Below are 16,541 nucleotides of genomic sequence, written 5' to 3'. Positions count from 1 at the left end.
GCAAATAACTACAAAATAACTTATTGCAAATATATAATAAGGAGGAAGGAAGTAAGGTGCTCTGGCTGTGTAGAGCAGGAAGCTAATTGAGCCTGGGGGGGGTCAGAGCACTGTCCCCTGAGGAAAGACCCTTTCACCCACTCACCCAAAGGGGTGGGGCGGGGGGCGGGGCCAACGGGGCCGAGGCGGAGCTAACATGTGAGACGCAACGGCGGCTAGAGAGGCCGGAAGAGCCGGATCTCGCAGGGCATCATGGGCTATGTGGAATATTCTGGGCTCTCCTCCCAAGAGCAAAGGGACTATGGAGGGAGTTGGGGGGTGGGGGTGGGGGTGGGCTGCGCCAGTAGGGGGCAGTGGAGCAGAGTGGTTAAGAGCACCGACCCCGAAGCCAGATTGCCTGGGTTCGAATCCCACACTTAGGAGCCGTGGGACCAAAATCAGGTCAGCTGACCTCTCCGTGCCCGCTGCTGTGTAAGATGGGCTGATAATGGTGCCTATTTCAGAGGAATGGCGTGAAGACTCGGTGATAGAAGTGCTTGGCACGTAGAGTGAGGAAGGATGGCTGTCGTGAGTGGGGCCAACGACACTCCCCCGCCTCCGGGCCTTTTGGCTTCTCTAGTGGCTGCCCCTTGGAAGACAAGAGTCTCTTGGCCCTGGGCAGCCCTTCTGGCAGCGACACCCTCTGGCTCTGGCCGCTCTGTGAGCGCGTGACAGGGACCCTGCTCAAACTACGTACCCCAGGGTCCCACATGGGCAGGCACGTGGGAGGTGCCCAATACCCATAGGTGAAATGGATTGCAAATGAGTGAATGAATACATGAATGAACTTGCATCTGTGGAAGAATGCCTGCACTGCGCATAAATTATTGAGCGTTTTCTATGTGCCAGGCAGCTTCACTTCATTCTCACAATGATCCTGTGAGGAGGCTACTATTAGACACTTTCCAGCAGGGGAGACCTTGGGAATCAATTCTCTGTGGGGGAGCCCTGGTCGTACTTCAGGGTGCTAATGACTGAAAACTGTGTTTAATTTGTAGCCCCAAAGGGGGACTTTTTGCTAGAGGTTGGGGTCCTGGAAGCAGGAATTGAACCAGAAAGCAGGTTATGCTGAAAACAGTTTCCTAAAAACCCAAGTGCAGATACTTTGTAGCTCTGAGTTCATCTTATTTAGCAAGGCACGGGGGTGACAGGAGTTATTTTACTTGTTTTTGAGGAGGAAAGTTGTGCATTCTAGGGAGGCACAGTGGCCTCCGCAGAGCCCAGGCAGAGCTCGGAGCACAAGCCGGAAGTCCTCAGTTGCTGGCTGGGGGAGCAGCCTCCCATCTCGCCTCTGAGAGGACGGAAAGCAGAGCCTGGGAAAGGCTGTGGGGAGCTGCCTTTGATCTTCCCTTGCCTGCTGGGGCTGTAATCAGAGTCCCACACACTGGCGGCAGGACTGTTCCCCGAGGGAATGCAGGCCGCTCTGCGGCTCGCCCCTTCCTCCCAGCGCAGTGGAGGAGCAGCGCTGGGGCAGGCCGCCCCCTTCTGAGCCCCCAGCAGCTCCGCAGGCCTCCTTCTCCTGAGGCTGTTATTTTGGGAGAGTGCTGAGTTCAGCACAGCTGCAAGGTGCAGCCAGATGTACCCTCCTGTCCTCAGCTGCCCCTTCAGAGCTGGCCTCCGGCCGGGATACCTCTACCCCAACTCATGCTGCAGCCCTCCTACACACAGGGTGGCTGTCTCCAGCCACCTCCACCTTGGGACAGGCGCTGGAGGTACTGGGGCCAGGAGAGGCAGAGCCGGTCTGAGGAGGAGCACAGCGCAGCCCAACCCCCAACCCACACCCCCAGCCCAGAGCCTGAGGTCCCCAGCGTCCTAGGGCTGGCCTCAGAGTTAAGGAGCAAGCTGTCCCTGGCCAGCTGACCACACCCGGTGTGAGTGCAGGGGCAGGACAAGGAGCTGCACTGAGAGGCTTACATAAGCACATCTACTTTGCAGCCTGCTCTCTGCCCTGGCAGCCAGGACAAGAGTGACAACAAAGCCGAGGCCTGCCAGAGGAGGGGCCTCCGCCAGGGCTGCAAGTTGAGTCCAGCTTGGAGGAGGCCCAGGTCCTCCCAAGGTACTCGTGTCCGGGTGGCGGATCAGCTGCTGGAGCCCAGACAGCTGCTCGGCCCTCTCGCTGCACTTACCGGAGGTCTCTGCCCCACCGGGTGGGCCCCTGGGAGGGGCACTGGCAGTGGGCAGGGAGCCCTCTGCAGGGGGTCCGGCTACTCTAAAGCTCCTTTTCTGTTCCAGGTGCCCATGGGTTGGAAAATGAGGCTGCCGACAGCAGCCCTGTTGCTGGGTCTTGTGCTGGTGGTCACTGGAGAAGAGGAAAACAACCCGTGTGCCCATGACCCCCTGCCGGAGGAAGACACTGTCCTGTGCAAGTAAGGCAGGGCAGGCTGGGCGGGCAGATCGCAGGGAGGGGTGTTTCCAGAACCGAGGAGCACCATCTCCTGAGCCCACTTTCTTGGGAAAGGCCAAACAGATGTTGGATCTGGAGACCACCCTGACGGAGGATGGCACTGAGAAAGGGTCTTTGAAACAGGGTCCTCACTTCTCCGACCAAGAGGGCTGTGGATGTGGGTTGGCTCCCCTCTGGTCCTCCAAATGTGAGGGGCCTTGGTGGGGGTTGGCCTTACCCAGAGAGAGGCCCTCCCCCCTCCCTACAGCCCAGACTGCCCCTCCCCAGCACCCCCAACAAAGCAGCATTTTAAGGAGAAGTGGCAGTTGCAAGAATGTCTGTGACTGGACCCTTCCTGTGTGAGAGACTTTGTTCGATAATGGGCCCCGGGAGTGTTGGGACAGGGGGCCCCGTAGGGAGTGTGTCACTGGACAGAGCCCAGTGATGAGGCTGGCGAAGGCCAGCTCCTTCCCTTCCAAGGGGACAAGCCTCCCCCACTCTGGGTCGATGAAACTGGACAGAGCCCAGTGATGAGGCTGGCGAAGGCCAGCTCCTTCCCTTCCAAGGGGACAAGCCTCCCCCACTCTGGGTCGAATGAAAAGTTCAGCTGTCTCCTCACTGTCTCTGCTGGCTAGAAAAGCAAGTCTTCATTTCTCTGGACCCCTGGGTCATCCCGAGGGCTCCCCAGGCCTGTTTGCTGCCCATCTACTGAGCCCGTCTCTGAGACATGGAAGAGAGAGAAAAAAAACTCTCACTTCTTACTCCTTCTTCTTCTATACATTTGAATTTTCACAAACACTACAATAAATAAGTGCCTTCTCTTTAAAAGTTATGTAGTTGAATCCTTAAAAAAAAAAAGTAACAAATTTTATTCATATCAGTACATTTCAAAAAATCTTGTCAAACAGTTCGGGTGAAGTTTTTGTGTGGGAGAAAGAAGGGAAACATGGCTGCTTCTCGCATGCAGGCCCTAATTTTCTAGGTGCTCCGGTGAGCAGACCCAGGGGCAGGCAGGCTTCTCATGCCTAGAGGTGCAAGGTCGAACCTCCTGTAAGCTGGAGAGGTCAGCTGGGCCAGCGCCAGGCAGGACCAGGCCACAGTGATGGCCCCATTAGGGATTGTCCCAGCACTTGCCCACGTCCGCCACACTGTGGAATACCTAGGAAATGAGCATGTCCGTGCGGGCGCTGGAGTGGCCAGCCTGGGACCCTGGATGCCCTAGGCTCTGCCCTGCAGAGATCCACCTCTTGGTGCCCTGGTGACTCATGCACACGTGGGAAGCTCCAGGACACCTGCCATGGGCCAGGTGCTCTGCTGGGGCTTAGTCTGCTTGATTCACTTCACTGTTACAAAGAACCTATGGAGTAGGTATTATGGTCCCCATTTTGCAGATGAAGCATCCCCAGAGATTAAGGAACCTGCACATGGTGCCTACACGGCTCAGAAGTGGCAGAACCAGGGTCTACCCCCTTGTCTGACTCCACACTTGTTCTTCTTCCCCAACCCCCACGTCCTCTGACAACCCTCATCCCGGGCCCAGCGCCTCTCAGACTCCAGCCAGGGGGGCCATTCTCAGGGCTCCTGGAATACACCAGCACAGACATGGATTTATGACCCTAAGGCTGAATGCTAAGATGTCTTTTGATTGTAAGCCATCATTGCAAAAGGGAAGCTTTGTCATTATTACTGCTGAAGATTTTTATTTATGAGAGATAGTCACTGGAACGAAAGCACATCATGGGCATATCGACCCCCCGAGGAGAGAGCGGTACCTCCTGCCCTGATCCCTGCTCAGCTTGGGCTTCTGACCTCACCAGGAGGCCTCCCGGAGAAGCCACTCCTCTCCTGGGTGTTTGGAGTCTAACGGAATTCTCGAAGATAGGACGCAGCACCTAAAGGTAGTAATTTATAAAGGAGGAATTGTATGTACCGTGACAAGCAGTGTGACAACATTGTTAAGGGAGGAGCTCCTCGGGAATCAGACCTTGCCTACCTCTGAGATACGCCGGACCAGACACAAAACCACAGGACCCCAGGCTCAGTCTCAGCACCGTGGTCACCCAGCCCTGCGCCCAGTGGATGAATCCACCCAGCGTCCCATGCAGGCAGCCCTAGGGACTCTCTGTGATGGGAGCTGCCACCCAAAGCCCTCCCTTTTGTGTTGAAAAGCTCCACCTTTCAGAAAGTCCGTCCTTATCCCAAGGCACTGGCTGCTCGTCTGTAACTTCAGTCCCTTCTCACTAGTGTGGGACCAGGAGCTGCACAGAACTAGTCTAGTTTCTTCTCTTCTTAACAGTCCTTTACGTGTTTGGAGACAGATACCATGCCCCCAGCCCTTCAGCCCCTCCTCGGGGGCCTTGGTTACTGCTCTTTTAAGGTGTGGTGCCCCACTCTTTCACAGTGAGCACCGTGCAACGAAGGTGGGATGCCACCAGATGCCCCTCTGTGAAGGCAGCCTCATATCCCATGAGAGCTGTCACCCTTTTTTGTTTTAGTCCATTCGGCTGCTATAACAAAAATCCTTAGACTGAGTCAATTTTAAACAACAGAAATGTATTGCTCACAATTCTGGAGCTGGGAAGTCCAAGGTCAAGGCACCAGCAGATTCAGCGTCTGGTGAGGGCCTGCTCTCTGCTTCAAAGACTGCCTTCTTGCTGCGTCCTCACGTGGCAGAAGGAAAGGGCAGGTCCCTTCAACCTCTCTTATAAAGGCACTAATCCCTCTTTTACATGGATGCCTTTTATAAGGATGACTTAATCGCCTCCTAAAGGTCCCACCTCTTAATGCGATCACTTTGGGGATTAAGTTCCAGCATAGGAATTGGAGCAGACACCGACACTCAGACCACAGCACTCACTTTGGGGCAGCTGAAATTCTGAGCCCTTTTCCACAAGTTCAGCTGGGGAGCTGTGTTTCTCTGATCCAATTCTTACCATGACAAAGAGACTCAAGAGACCATCTGGCTCAAACTGAAGCCTGGAGAAAGCGGATGACTCACTGGGGAGGCTGAGTGGTACAGGGGACGTACGGACAAACCCATTGTCTTAGCTGTCTGTTGCTGCACAACAAATTACCCCAACACTTAGCAGCTGCAAACATTTATTGTCCTACAGTTTCTCAGTTTAGTCATCTGGGAGACGAGAATAATGATAATAGCTGCTCTGAGGCATCACTGCATTAAATGAAATAATACGTGGTACAACTGACTTATTGGGGTGGCCCAATAAATGCCATTCCCTTCGCCTCCAGTCCCTGTGCAGTGCTGGTTGATGGCCAGGCTGGGACCAGGGCCACTGCTTTGTTCACTCCACTATCTAGGGTGCCTCCAAGTCTGGTCAAAGAGATCAGGAGGACCCCCAAGTCTCAGGGTGGGAATGAGAATGTGTCCCGTGTCAGGTGAACCACAGCAGCAAGGGAACACAGCGAAGGAGTCTGTGCTGACTTGCTAAACCTTTCTTTCCGTAATAGGAGCCTTCCTGAAAAGCAATATGTAAATATTGTTCTTATAAACCCAGTCCTGTTTTAAAGATGCTGACCGAGTTTGCCTAAGGGTGTATATGCTTCTTGGGAAGTAAGCGCTGATGAGGTTTAACACTTTCTGACCACTCCCGGCATGCCAGGTTCTGTCCTAGACGTTGGCCACCACTTTGCTCCTCACACCAACTCTGTGAGAGAAGGATTGGTGTCCCCATTTTACAGATGAAGAAACTGAGGCACCAAGAAGTCAAGTAACTCTTGGGGCACACAACTAGTTAGTGGCAAGTTTAGGATTTAATCCTATTAGACTTTATGTTCTCAACAGTGCTAGACTGAAAATTTGTGAACCCCAGGCTGCTCTAAAACTCTGACACGGGGCAACCTCCTCCCTCTCTCCACAGGGGCCTTGAAGTTTTCTACCCAGAGTTGGGGAACATTGGCTGCACGTATGTTCCTGACTGCAACAACTACAGAGAGAAGATCACCTACTGGTCTGAGCCCGTAGTCAAGTTCCCGGGGGCCTTGGACGTGAGTAAGCAGGGCTGGCCCGAAAGGGCAGAGATGGGAGGTCTTGATGCCCCTCTGAGCTTGCTCATCCGGGGACGTGAAGCTGTGTGCAGAGTCATCTAAGTTGGGTCTGGTGGCACCAGATGGCTGTTGCCATAAGGATGTGCCTTCTCTAGAGTGGTCCCATGGCCTTGGGGAGGAGGCTGGGGGCCTAGGGAAGGGTTGCCGGCCGGGATCTTTGGTGATTGTCGGAGACCACTCTACCCAGGCCTCTTCCTGCTCCCCTGAAGCCCCCAAACCCCAAAGTCTGGCTCTGCAGAGGCAGCGTGGAGGCCTGATGGTGTGTGCTTTGGAGTTGGCAGAGAAAAGGAAGAGGTGGGGGTGAAAGAGGAGCCCTTTCTCAGGGCGCACAGGCTGGGCTTTCGGAAAGATCCGAGCCGGAGAGAAGCTCCAGGACGGAGCTTCCCAAGTAGGCTAAGCAGGCAGAGGTCAGCGCGTCTTGGTGCTTGGCTGTTGCAATATGAGACGCACTCTTCTTTCACCCAAAATTGTCTAAAATAGAAGAACAAAGCATTTTAGGAATTGGAGGTAACTGTTTCTTTTACTGGGAAGTGATTAGTATGATCCTGTTCTGGAAGCCTCCCTTGGTTTGGGCATCTGGGAAGCCCGGGAAAGCGTCATGGACGTGGGAAATGGGGCTGCCACCACCCCCAGCAGCCAGAGCATGTCCTCGGGGGGCTGCTCCAGTCTTCTGGTCACTACTTCTTCCTTCCTTGACCCTTGGGCCAGACCGAGCCCCCAAAGTGTCAGGGGCGGTTGTCCTCTTGCTTTCTGCTGTGTTAAGGCAGGAGGTGCTGGCGTCACCCTAGGCACAAGGACTGGGATGTGACTCAGGTCACAAATGTGTGGAGATGGAAAAGTTGTGGTCAAGATGTGACCAAGCACACACACCAAAGTGGACCTTGTGGATCCTTCTCTGGGTGGCAGGGAGAGGCCACCAGGGGTTCTTCCTCCCTCTCATGCTGCCCTGGGCAGGCCTGACAGCGGTCAGCATAAACACAGCATGGCCACGAGCTTGGAGGGAGGGGCGCACGGATTCCTTGGATGTAGCGGGCAGGGCTTTCCTTTCTTTCTTGAAGTGTTTTTTACTATCAGAGACCAGATAGACTGTGATATGTCTCACAATTTTTTGTTGTTGTTGTTGTTTTGAGACAGGGTCTCACTCTGTTGCTCAGGCTAGAGTGCAGTGGCATCATCATAGCTCATCGCAACCTCCAACTCCCAGGCTTAAGTGATCCTCCTGCCTCAGCCTCCTGAGTAGCTAGGACTATAGGTGTGCATGCCCAGCTAATGTTTCTATTTTTTGTAGAGATGGGGTCTTGCTCTTGCTCAGGTTAGTCTCGAACTCCTGGCCTCAAGCAGTCCTCCCACCTCAGCCTCCCGGAGTGCTAGGATTACAGGCGTGAACCACCACGCCTGGCCATGTCTCACAATTCATGAGGCTGTTATCATGAAGCTTCGATAGGTTGTCCTGTTTGCAAACATGATAAACATCATTTCCCTTGGGAGGCCCAGCAAGTTAGCAACGAGCAGGCCTTCTGGGTGTCTTCTCCTGCCACACACACACATGTGAGCACACATGCACACCCATGCGTACATACATCGGCCCTCCTACCTGGGGACAGGCAAAAGGAGCGGAGAAAGGGAGGCTACTGTGATTCTAACCCTTGGGACAGGAGGTGAAGGGTCCCAGACTCAGGGCAGGAACCCAGTCTCTCAGGGAAGAGTATGTGCTACCCCGTGGGGACGGACTCTCGACTTCACTATTAATTCACTTGTCCCCTGGTTTTTCCCTGTGGGGAGAGGCCCAGATGCTTTCCCAGGCGGGTGACTGTCTCCAGGGGCTTCTCTGCAAAGGGCTCCTTTCCACATGCTGATGTTACTGCAGACGTCCACTAGGTGGCAGTGCAGACTTTCTGAGCGCCGGTGTCGCTCGTGAAGGGCTTTGACGCCAGTTGGGAAAGCCTTTGCCTGGATTTGGTTCAGTTGATGCTGACTGTCCTGGGCTATGGGCCCATAACACAGAGAGAGTGTCGCCCCTGCCGTGTTCTGGAATCTCCCACTGATAACAAACTTGTCTGGTCTCAGCCCAGAGGTGGGGTGGGGGAGAAGCGGGTCTGAACACGGAGACTCAGGAAGGACACTGAGCTGTGATCAGGAAAGCCAGGGAGGGAAAGATTTCACAAAGGAACTTGTGGTCGAAGCTGAGGGAAAAATGAAAAAGTAATATTATGTTAATACTACTATATAACTATAGTTTATGGAAACGTAACAGGCCTGTGAGAAGGCACATTCAGTTGAGTTATTGAAAGCTACCATCCGTTGAGTGCCACTTTATTCCAGGTACTATTCATGCTCATTTCATTTAATTCTCTCATCGAGTCTGCAAGTTAAGTATGTGTTTAGTCAAGACTGTTAGTGGCCAGGGACAAAAAGCCAACTCAAACTGGATTCACCCCAAAAAGAGGGGGGAGCTTAGTGGTTCACAAAATCCAGGTGTGGCTCTATCCAGGTGCTCAGTGTCACTAGAAATCTGTCTCTTGACTGCTATTTTCTGTGCTGTTTCTGTTTGTAAATAGACTCTTTCCTTATGGTGGCAAACACAGCCCCAGCAGCCTCAGGTTTATGTCTCACCAGTTTATCAATCCCAGTGGAAATACACTGACCCTTTCCAACCATTAAAAGTCACGGGACTTGTCCTGCGTGGGTCACATGCCCACCCCTGAACCAAACAGCGGCTCTGGGCAGCCGCACTTAATCCACAGGGAGCAAGAGCAGAGAAGGCAGGTTGCCCTGGAGGAGAGTCAAGGTGGCGTTTAGCAGGCAGGGAAGGATGCTGGGTAGGAAACACAGGAGCGTTCCTGGACGTAAGGAATCTGGCCAAGTGCAGAGGCGGACAGTGGCAGAGCCAGAGTTCAGACCCAGGTCTGCCCAGTGCCAGAGCCCGCGGGCGTGGCCAGTGGACCCCTGGTGGGGCTCTAAGGGAGACACCAGGGAGCTGGCCCAGCTGGTGGGGTCAGGGTCAGGGGCGGACAAAGGGACACTTTCCCTAGGTAGAGTGGAAAGGGAAGGCAGACACGACAGTGCTGGCTGAGGGAAGTGGTGGTTGGAGCTTCTCCTATGGGACTGAGGGAACAAAGCCTGCAGAGAGAGAGTGACTGGTGAGCTTGGGGAGAGGATGTTGTCTGGGACGAGGGGATCCTGAGTACTTAGGACAGAGAAGAGGATGAAGACGTTTCCTCTGGGCCTGGGCCCTGATGGAGAAGGGCAAGAGTTGGTGACTGGCTATGTGGGGAGGGTGCCTTGCTTCCAAGGTGACTGACACACCACCACCAAGGCAGCAGCTGCCAGTGGACATACCCAGGGAGCCCCTAGAACAAGCCCTGAGGCCCCTGGAAGGAGAGGTACAGCAGACATGGGACAGGCCACTTTCCTACCCTTGGCATCTTTGGACCCTGTGCCCATCAGAATGCTTCCTCCTCTAGGAAGCCTTCCCTGACTGCCTCCCTCTGGGCTCCACCCACATCCCTGGCTGATCTCTTCTTTCTCTGAGCTTTTCAAATGTCCCCTACCCTCTAAACTGGTGTTTATTCTTGTACTGCAGTTGCTCGTTCGTATCTCTCATAGCTTCAACCACTCTATAAGCCAGGAGAGCAAGACTCTGTGTTGTGTTTCTGTAAACCACTCACAGTCCCTACCAGCATTATAGATCCCTTGTTGGCTGACTGGGTGACCATGTGAGTGAGTGAATTAGTGAAGGCATGAATGAATGAATGGCAGGTGGAAGAGCGTCTCCTGGAGGTGATCTGTGAGCTGTGTCAGCCCAATGGTTGGCCCTTTAAGCTGCAGGGTGTCCTGGGGTATTTGAAGAAAAGTTGCTGAGCCTAGTGGACCCCAGAGCTACAGCGAAACTGATTCTTCCCCGCAGCCTGGGTGTGAGCTGGAGGGCGGGAGGGAAGCAGGCAAGAGCAGGAGGAAGTCAGGCAGGTTCACAGGAAGGCAAAGTAGCGCAGGGGAACGTGGATGGATCCTGTGTCAGCCATCGCTGGGAGCGAGAGAGGTGTAAGTAAGAGGAGCTTTCTCCCCTGGCGCTCAGACAAACATTAGGAGGCAAACATTTTTAAATCCATCCAGTTCCCGAGCGGATGAAAACTGAAAGGCCCCTGTGAAGCATCTTGACTGGGAGCTTATTCTTCACCTTAAATTTAACCAGCTGGAATCCTTTTGAAGTGAAGAAATTGCCTTTAAATGGGGAATGTGCATGGCATTAGAGGAAAGGAACAAAAGGTTCTGTCCTGCTGTCCCTCCAGTTTCCAATCAGGCTTGGCTCTGGCCCTGTTTCTCTCCTGGGAAAGCAGGTGACCCTGAGTGTCCCACCTGGCAGGGCCAGTGCATCCCCGTGCCAGCCCAGGCCTGCGCCGCATTCTCCTAGGGACCCCTCCTCTCCCTCATCAGCCCGTGGTAGAAATACAAGTTTCAACCCAGATTTTGTGAAGGCCTGGAAATCTGGAGACCTACACAGGTGGTGGGAGTCACAGACTCTTCTCTCTGCAGGAGACCTCAGAGCTCGCCGGCCCACCCCGACCCTCCTCTGTACGCAGGGGATCGGGGCTCATGTCCGAGGAGAAGGACAGTGAGTGTGGGGGTCAAAGACGAGTTTCCAAGAGTGTCCCAGACACCTCAGAAGTGACAGACTGGCTGCTGTCTGGAGGTCAGGGGTGGGCGGTGCAGGAGATGTCCCAGGCAGGGGAGGCTGGAGAGAACAAGGAAGAGGAGGGGGATGGTGAAAAGGGGCACGAGTTCAGGTGTATTCCCAGGGGGCTAGGAACTGCTGGGGTGAGGGGTCTCCCAGGCCCGGCCCTGTGAGCTGGAGCCCTGGAGCAGCCAGCCCAGCCCCTCCTGCAGGGGGAGGAGGCCACGCAGCAGGATGTCGTGAAGCTGCAGACTGGAAGGGCTTTGGGGACAGAGCATGGGGAGCTTTCACGTTGTGGGCATTGCTGGAGAGGTTAGAGGGGAGAGCAGAGAGGAGTGATTTGAGACCCCAAGAGGCGAGAGCTAAAGTTGTAAAAGAAGGAAGGAGGGAGGCTGGCAGGTGGAGCCAGGCCTGGGGAGGCAGGTCAGGAGAGCACCCAGTACCCGGATGAGGACACATCCAGTAGAACCTGCTCACATGTCATTTCATCCTTTGTCCCTGGCTCCTAAGCTCACTGGGTCAGAGTCTGCTAAAATCACCTAGCTGTTACCAGGGGCTTCTCTGGGCACCAGGGGCCAAGTGAAAGGGGAATGATTATCAGCATTTCCAACCTTTGCAGATAGATTTCCAGTTGCACAGAAACTCCCCATGCAGGATTTCAACAAGATCGTCCTAGTGACGTTGGGAAAAGCACAGAGTAGGGATTGTCCCCATGACTACAGATGAGGGACACTGCCCAAGGTCATGCCTGCCAACGCTGGGAGGTGGAAGAACCAGCCCTGGATGGCAGGCTTCTTGCCTTGCAGCCCGCTGCCCTTTCACCTACGTAATTTTGCCTCTTGGATCCACCCTGATGGCTGGAAAACAGCCCCTGATGTGGATGCTGGACTCATGGAGTCATGAGGTGTCATTCGTTCATTCATTCATTCATTCATTCATGGGAGCAGGTCTGAGGGAGCTCCACTCTCGGCCCCTCTGCCAGATACTGGTGCAGGAGCCAGGAATACAAACGACACAAATCCCTTCCCTGCTCACGTGGGTCCCTTGTTACTCCATGTCCATTAAACACTTGATAGCTGAGGGGAAGCCATAAAAGAATGAACCCATGTTTAGGTGTTCAGGTGACGTCTTACTCCAGGGCGGCCCCATTAGGAACCATCAGTCTTATCTTCACTCCCAGCCCTCTTTAATGCCAGCCGCCTTTGCTGTCCTTATACTTGTGGCTTCAGGGCGTACAGAACTTCCGGTCAGACTGAGCCTGAGCTTTTCATTAAGCAAGGCCCTGCCCAGTCTGGGGGGACCCTGCTGGGGACGCAGGCAGGCGGGGTGCACGCTCAGACACCGAACATCTGACCTTGGCTGAAAGCTCCCAGCCAAGCGCCGGGGGAACAGGGTCCAGATGTTTTTCAGATCAAATAACGTCTCTTTGAAAAAACTGTGTGGGCTGCTCCACCAAGGGGGCATCTGGGACCTGAAAGGAGAGTTCAGTGGGTTTGCATCCTGGGTTTTTTTTGTTGTTTTGTTTTTTTTTTTAAAGGCATTTAGCAAGTGTCTGTGTGGGGCTCTTCACATGTTTGGGCTCTGTTCACAGCGGTCTGTTGGGAGTGTCAGCAAAGGCTTCTTGGATTTTAAAATAGCTGCCGGCCTTTGTTGGAGCCATTTAGGGGATGAACACGTGCATTCTGAATGCGAAGTGACTAGGTGCCTGCTCTCCTTGGAGAAAGAGGGTGGTGGCCTAAGGAGGAATTTTGAGAACGGTTTTGTGGATTTTTAGAAGAGTAATAGTGTCGCTTATTATTTGTTAAAACTTGCAGGCTTGGAGGTGGGGGGAGGCGAGAGGGAAGTTGGGTAGATCCAGATCCTCTGCTGGGTGAAGCACCTGCTGGAATGCGGTGCCCCTCCGATCTGACAGCCCACCCGGTGGGGAATTACGTGAGAACAGGGGTGTGGCGGCTGCTGGGGGCTGTGGCTATCACAGGACCCCGACTCTGAGGGCATCTCTCACTCTTCCACGGGCCACCGCACCCCGACGCTTTGGAAAAGACCCTAACCACAGCCGTGCGGGTGTGATGGGCAGGCAGAGCAGGCCTGAGCGTCTCTGTTTTACAGATGAGGAAACAGCTCGTGGGAAAATGATTTATTTTTAGTCAACTTTACTTTTTAGAGCAGTTTTAGGGTCAGAGCAAAATTGAGTGGAAAGTACAGAGAGTGCCCATCCACCCCCTGTCCCCGCCACACACAGCCGCCCCCACTGTCAACAGCCCCACCGGAGCGGCGCATTTGGTACAACCGAGGAACCGACATTGACACATCGTTATCACCCAAAGTCCATGGTTTACATTGGGGTTTACTCTTGGTGTTGGACACTCTGAGGGTTTGTGCAACTGTGTAAGGACCTGTACCCACCGTCACAGATCCCACAGAGTAGTTTCACTGCCCTGAAGATCCTCTGTGTTCCACCTGGTCGTCCCTCCCTCATCCCTCCCCTGACCCCTGGCAACCTCTAACCTTTCCACTGTCTCCATAGTTTTGCTTTCTCCAGAATGTTGTGGAGTTGGAACAGTAGGTAGATGACTTACTTCAGGTTAATAGAGAGCCTAGAGTACCACCAGGGCCTCCTGACTCCTGTTCTGGCACCTTCCTCACCATACAAGGGTTCTATGACGTTGCCCATCTTGGCCAAGCCCAGGGGCAGGTGCGCTGTGGCTCAGCCTCCCTTCTGAGGTTGCTCTTCCCTTAACTGGGTGTTTCTAAGGCCTAAGAGTGGACAGAGAATCACCTGCCTGTACCTGGTGTGGACTTCTGTATTATTCTCACTGTACATTTTCTTATCTGTCTCTCTGATAAGAATGTAAATTCCTCGAGGGCAAAGGCCTCTCTATGCTTGGAAGACCGGCAATAAAATAGGCGGTTCCCGTGCAAGGAGATTCGTGCCACAGTGTGAGCTAAGTGCAGGGTGCCGGGGGTTTGTCTCTTGGTAATAACAGGGTAAGCTTTACGGTGTTCAAAGCACTTTCCCTGTCATCGTGGTCCTTTCTGTTCGCACCACGTCTGCGCTGTAATTCCACATTCCTCCCCGGTGTTCAGTCCTGCAAGGGGACAGGCAGGTGCTGGCGTCCGTCCATGATGGGGGCTCTGAGGCCCACGGGGACAAAGCGACTCCCCCAAAAGCAGCGGGAGAGCGCAGGTGTGCTGGCTCCAGCCTGGTGCCCACTGACTTGCTGCGGAACCTCACCTGCGTATCGTCACAGCCCGATGGACGTCAGTTTGTTCTAACGTGCAGTTAGACTACGTGGCGTGATGCGACTAGAGCCGATCCCTGGCTCCTAAACATGCTCTTTGCCTCACTCATTCCATCCCTGTTGTCCCCAAGTGTTTACCACATGGTGACATTGACTGGCCATTCTCCACGTGGCTGGGCTCTGTGTGAAGTGCTTTGCAAACATTATCACACTCAAGCCTTGCAGCCACCTAGCACCGGAGGCATGATTATCTTCATTGTACAGATGAGGAAACTGAGGCACAGAAAGATTCCCACGACTCACAAGTGGCAGAGTCAGGATTTGAAACCAGGTCTGTGTGGACGCCAGAGCTCATGCCCCTAACCGCCCCACAGTGCTGCTTCCTGACAGGGGAACAGCAGCTTGCAGTGTACCCCAAACGGCCTGCGGTGTTTCCTGACTGGCACCTCGGCCACCAAAGCCAATGCAGGGAAGGGGTGGGTCGTGGGGTTCCTCTTGTTCTGTCACCTCCCTTTACAAATGGGCTAACGGTGGCCAGGCAGTATAAAGGGACTTGGGCAAAGGGAGTGCACAAGTCAGGGACCTGCTGTGTCTTCACTGCTGGTTGGATCTGCACCGCTGACCCGAGGTGGAGTAAGGAGAAGCCATTGGCCGTTGGAGCCCCCCAGCCTGTGTTCTTCCCACCGCGGGGGGAATGCGGACGGCCTGTGGCGGCCCCTGGGGTACGGCCAGAGAGCGGGTGAGGGAGGAGGAGCGGTTGCTGCTCCTTAGGCGTGGCTCCCCAGGCCTCGCCGGTGGGTAGGCGGAGATCGCCTTCTGCTAGTTCCTGAGGCTGCAATTGGAAGAGCCAACACCAGGGGGAGACAGGCGACTGTCATCCTGCCCCGGGAACTGGGAGCTGGCTGGGTGGCTAGGGCCACTGAGGCAGGAAGGCATTGCCCAGGGCAGGTTGGGGCCCCTGATTTGGGTCAGGTATCACACCTCTGCACCCCCTGCCCCGTCTCTCCCTTTGCCAGTTGTTGGTGGAAATGCCCTTCTGCTATTAAAATGCAAACATCCCTGGAGTGCATGGCTTTAAACTTGGGGCTACTAACTCAAAGTGCCTTCAAGGAGCAGGCCCCTAATGAGCTGGGTGGAACAGCCAGTTGTAAGCACAGGAAGCCCACTGGCACCAAGAATGCCTCTTACACCCTACCCTGGATTTAAAAGGTTTTTAAAAAATTGTGCTGTCCGTTGCCTCTTCATCCCTCATTCCCTCTCCCATCCATAGACGCCTGGTATGGGTACTCCAGCAGGAATGCAAATTGTTGACCATTGGAACTGCCTTCGTTGGGGTGTGGGGCACTTGGTGCTCGAGGGCTGAGTTTGAGAAGCTCCCAGGGCCCTGGCTTCGCACAGGCCTGGGTGTCAATCCTAGTGCTGTTGCCTGTAGCTGTGACCTTGGGCAAGCTGCTTCCTCACTCCAAGATTGCTTTTCCTCACCTTACAATGGGCAGAACATCCATTTCAAGAGGGAGAGTGAGCGGTCCATCCTCAATCCTGATCTTCCCTGACCCGTCAGCAGCGTTTCGCCTGGTGGTCACTTCCTCGTCCTGAACGGGTTTTTTCCTCTTGGCTTCCGTGACCCTCACTCTCTGGACTGGCCACCACACCTGTGGTTCCTCATGTCTCCAGCGCCTTTGCTGGCTGCTCCTCTTCTCCCAACCTCTTCTCTTTGGGAGGCCTCACCCAATGTCAGGACTTTAAATATCATCGTCATAACTACAGTTTCCTGTTCACATGCCCCTGGGTGCCTGATAGTCCCCTCAAATGAAATATGTCCAGCTCCAAGCGCCCAGTCACTGCCCCACCACTCCAGACCTGCTCCATCTGCAGTCCTTCCCCATCTCAGTGAAGTGAGGCCCCAGCTTCCCAGCTGTGCACATGAGCATCCGGGGGCAGGGCAACTCCTCTTTCTCTCCCCCATGTAGCCAGCGCACCAGGAGATAGATCCAGAAGCTGACCGCCTCTCCCCTCCACTGTCAGCACCCGGCCAGGCCACTGACCTCTCCACCTGGGTTACTGCAGTAGCCCCGCACTGGGTCTCCCCACTACCATCCCTGCCTGCCCTGAGCACCCAGCGTATTCTCAACCCAGCAGT

General features: G+C 54.5%; 1 protein-coding gene across 4 annotated transcripts in view; it reads left to right on the top strand.

Moving 5' to 3' along the window:
- PEBP4 (phosphatidylethanolamine binding protein 4) overlaps positions 1-16,541 on the top strand; it is a 185,561-nt gene that overhangs the window by 3,980 nt on the left and 165,040 nt on the right. The window contains exons 1-3 of one of the 4 annotated variants that reach the window (XM_045535352.1): positions 1,823-1,910; positions 2,272-2,405; positions 6,301-6,427. In XM_045535352.1, the coding sequence (XP_045391308.1) occupies positions 2,278-2,405; positions 6,301-6,427 (255 nt within the window). In that variant the 5' untranslated portion in view covers positions 1,823-1,910; positions 2,272-2,277. The other 3 variants (XM_045535349.1, XM_045535350.1, XM_045535351.1) reach the window with 3 other exon arrangements.

Source organism: Lemur catta, chromosome 22 (assembly GCF_020740605.2).
Source record: "Lemur catta isolate mLemCat1 chromosome 22, mLemCat1.pri, whole genome shotgun sequence".
Taxonomy (NCBI): Eukaryota; Metazoa; Chordata; class Mammalia; order Primates; family Lemuridae; genus Lemur; species Lemur catta.
The sequence above is the reverse complement of the archived record's forward strand: the minus strand, read 5'-3'. Positions and strand labels throughout refer to the sequence as shown.